General features: G+C 47.5%; 1 protein-coding gene across 1 annotated transcript in view; it reads left to right on the forward strand.

Moving 5' to 3' along the window:
- The window catches only part of LOC101854704 (homeobox protein PKNOX1), a gene marked incomplete at its 5' end in the record, with an annotated part of 4913 nt that extends 2171 nt beyond the window's left edge, over positions 1-2742 (forward strand). Inside the window, 2 exon segments of the mRNA XM_013080480.2 lie at positions 149-295; positions 823-2742. Of these exon segments, the coding sequence (XP_012935934.1) occupies positions 149-295; positions 823-996 (321 nt within the window).
- Positions 2743-2751: the final 9 nt, after the last annotated feature.

Raw genomic sequence — 2751 nt, forward strand, 5'->3', positions numbered from 1 at the left:
CCCCTTCTCCTCCCTCCCCCCATCTCTCTCTCCACCTCTTTATCTCTTCTCCCATCATAAAAAAAAGACAAAAATAGATGTCAAATATCAAGTTCTATCTTGGTTGTAAAACTCTTTTCATTAACTGGACACGTCATTTTCTCGACAGGGTGGCTACATCCAGACAGGCATGGGCCACATGGGTCAGTTTCGCTTGAAGGACGGGCCGGATCTACTGGGGGAGACGACGCTCACGTCTGCAAGTCCGCAGGCCAACAAGACAGAGTCCAAGAAACACCCCAGCTTGCCCAAAGAGGTACCTAGACTTTTAAGATTGTGTGTGCGCGCGCGTGTGTGTACGGGCGTGTGTGTTTGGATGGGTAGTTGTGTGTGTTTGTGTGAGTGGGTGGGTAGGTATAGGTGTGTGTGTGCGCGTTCGTGCATGCATGTTTGTGGGTGTGTGTGGGTGGATGGGTAGGTATAGATGTGTGTGTGTGCGTGCCTGCGTGCGCAAATGTGAGTGAAATGTTACTGTTGTGCCGGTATACCATTGATGGAACAGTGCGTCTCTCTCACAAGAAAGATGAGTAACTTGGTCTTGCCTTACTGTGCGGATGAAAGAAAAACATTGTAGTTGCTCATTCTTCTTATGACAGCGATGAATAGTTTGTGTCTCTTCCTTCCCCCTTTTCTTGATTCTTCTTCCTCTTCCTACTTTCCCCCTTCTTTTTCCCTCGTTCTCTTTCTCCTTCCTATCCTCCTCTTCCTCCTCATACTATAAGAAAAACATGACAGCATTGATGTGTAGTGAGTTTTTTGGTCTTCCCCTCTCTCTCCTTCCAGGCGGTGGCCATGATGATGGAGTGGCTGCGGAACCACAAAGACAACCCTTACCCTAACGACGACGAGAAAGCCATGCTGATCAAACAGACGGGCCTGTCCATCAACCAGATCAACTATTGGTTCACCAACGCCCGACGACGCATCCTCCCCAAGTGGGCACAGTGCAAAACATGATCCAGACGTACGCACGGTTACGAAAACACAGATTGCCCGTGACAACACGTTTACTCGTAGGACAAAGCAGCACATTCTTGTCGTTAACTTCCTTTCAAGGTTTTCAGGCCCCTTAGAATCGAGACTGAGCTTGTCCCAGTTTCTGTAGAAACTAGATGAGACAGCTTGTATTGGTTTCTGTTGAGACGAGAGGAGCCCCTTGTCGTAGGAGTTGCCAGAAAGTAATGTTGTCTTTGTCAAGTGGCCATCTTCTACAAACCACATGCAGCGCCCGCGGTCGAGCTTCCTCTTCCCACGAGCTCAGTGTGTGTGTATGTGTTTATATGAGCCGTTACCGTAGTGACATCGCTACCTTTCAGATCCGGGTCGCTTGAGGCTTCAGGGTATTTAAACAGTGGTCATAACTCAGGTCTTCAATCAGGTGGATGTTAGAAGGAGGAAGATGCCGGACTGAGGAGGAAAAGAAAACATTAGCCAGAGTGTAAATGTGGACTGATTTTTACCCTGCAGTGGTTCAGCATAGATTCCCATGTCTAAAATTAGTTGAGGGACAGTGGTCCGAACGAGTCAAATGAGTCAGTTCTGGTTCTATGTCCCTGGACGCTCCAACTCAGGTCAAGCCAAAGATGGTCATGTTGTTGTTGTTACTGTGAGGAGGAAAGCCCTAACGCCTTGCGTTGAGTTGGATGATGAGAGGGTTTGCCCTGTAGAGAGTTTCCCTCGATGAAGATAAGAATTAAAAGGGTGGCGGTAGTGCAGTGGTTGTGGTTGACGCATCTTAACGAATGCTTCTCTGCCATGTGTTGCTGGCTGTGTTATGTGAGCCCGATGTGCACACAGTGTCATTGGGAGTTCCCTATGTGCTGTATTGGCTCCAGTGAAGCATTCTGTAACAACATGAAGCGCAGCGCGTCATTTATGTATGCCATGTATGTGCATCATGTAAATATCTGCACTCATGCATCTGTTGTATCTGTGCACACTATATGGTGTTGTGGGATGTTGCTGAGGAGAGATGAGCCGCTGTGAACAGGTTCACGTTTGAGGAGAACAGGATGGAAATGAAGACTGACTGTTTGATCAGTTACAGCGTCCTGGCAGGGGAGGGAGAGAAAAGTCTCAGGTTTTATTGCTGCTGTCTTACTGCCAAAGGAGAACAAGAAGTGTCATGAGTGAGGTCATGCAGTGTTGTGACATGCTGGAACTATGATGGTCAGATGCAGGGTCTGTGACTATCTTTTAGTTTCCTGAAGTTCTAGATCTGTGGAGGTCTTCTTCCGTGAATTTCTAGAGCAGTAACAATGTTTTCTTTTGGCTAAGAGCTGGTTACAGAGTATATGTGTACAGATTTAGAGTCTACTTTTGTTTGCAAGGTTGATCCAGGGGGAGGGGAGCTTCAGTTTCTCGTGATTTTGACACACACTGAAGACAGGAGTGACAACGTCACGTAGATGTCTGAACATATGTCTTCTTCCAAACTGCTGTAGAGGAGAGCAGCCACAACCACCACCACCACCACTACCACTACCACTACCGTCTTCATCATCATTATCATCACGCCAACAACTTGGTCGTCGTTGTCATCGTCAATGTTGCAATCATCCGTTTTGTCACGGCTAGAGACCCACCTGTAGTGAGATGAGATGTGGTTAGACTTTAGAGGGGAGCGAAGAATCTGTCGCTGTCGTATGTCGGAGATTATGTTGCTGCCGTATGTGGACGCTGTGAACACACTTGTTGCATTTATTGCCCATG

The sequence above is a fragment of the Aplysia californica genome, unplaced genomic scaffold (assembly GCF_000002075.1).
Source record: "Aplysia californica isolate F4 #8 unplaced genomic scaffold, AplCal3.0 scaffold00088, whole genome shotgun sequence".
NCBI lineage: Eukaryota > Metazoa > Mollusca > Gastropoda > Aplysiida > Aplysiidae > Aplysia > Aplysia californica.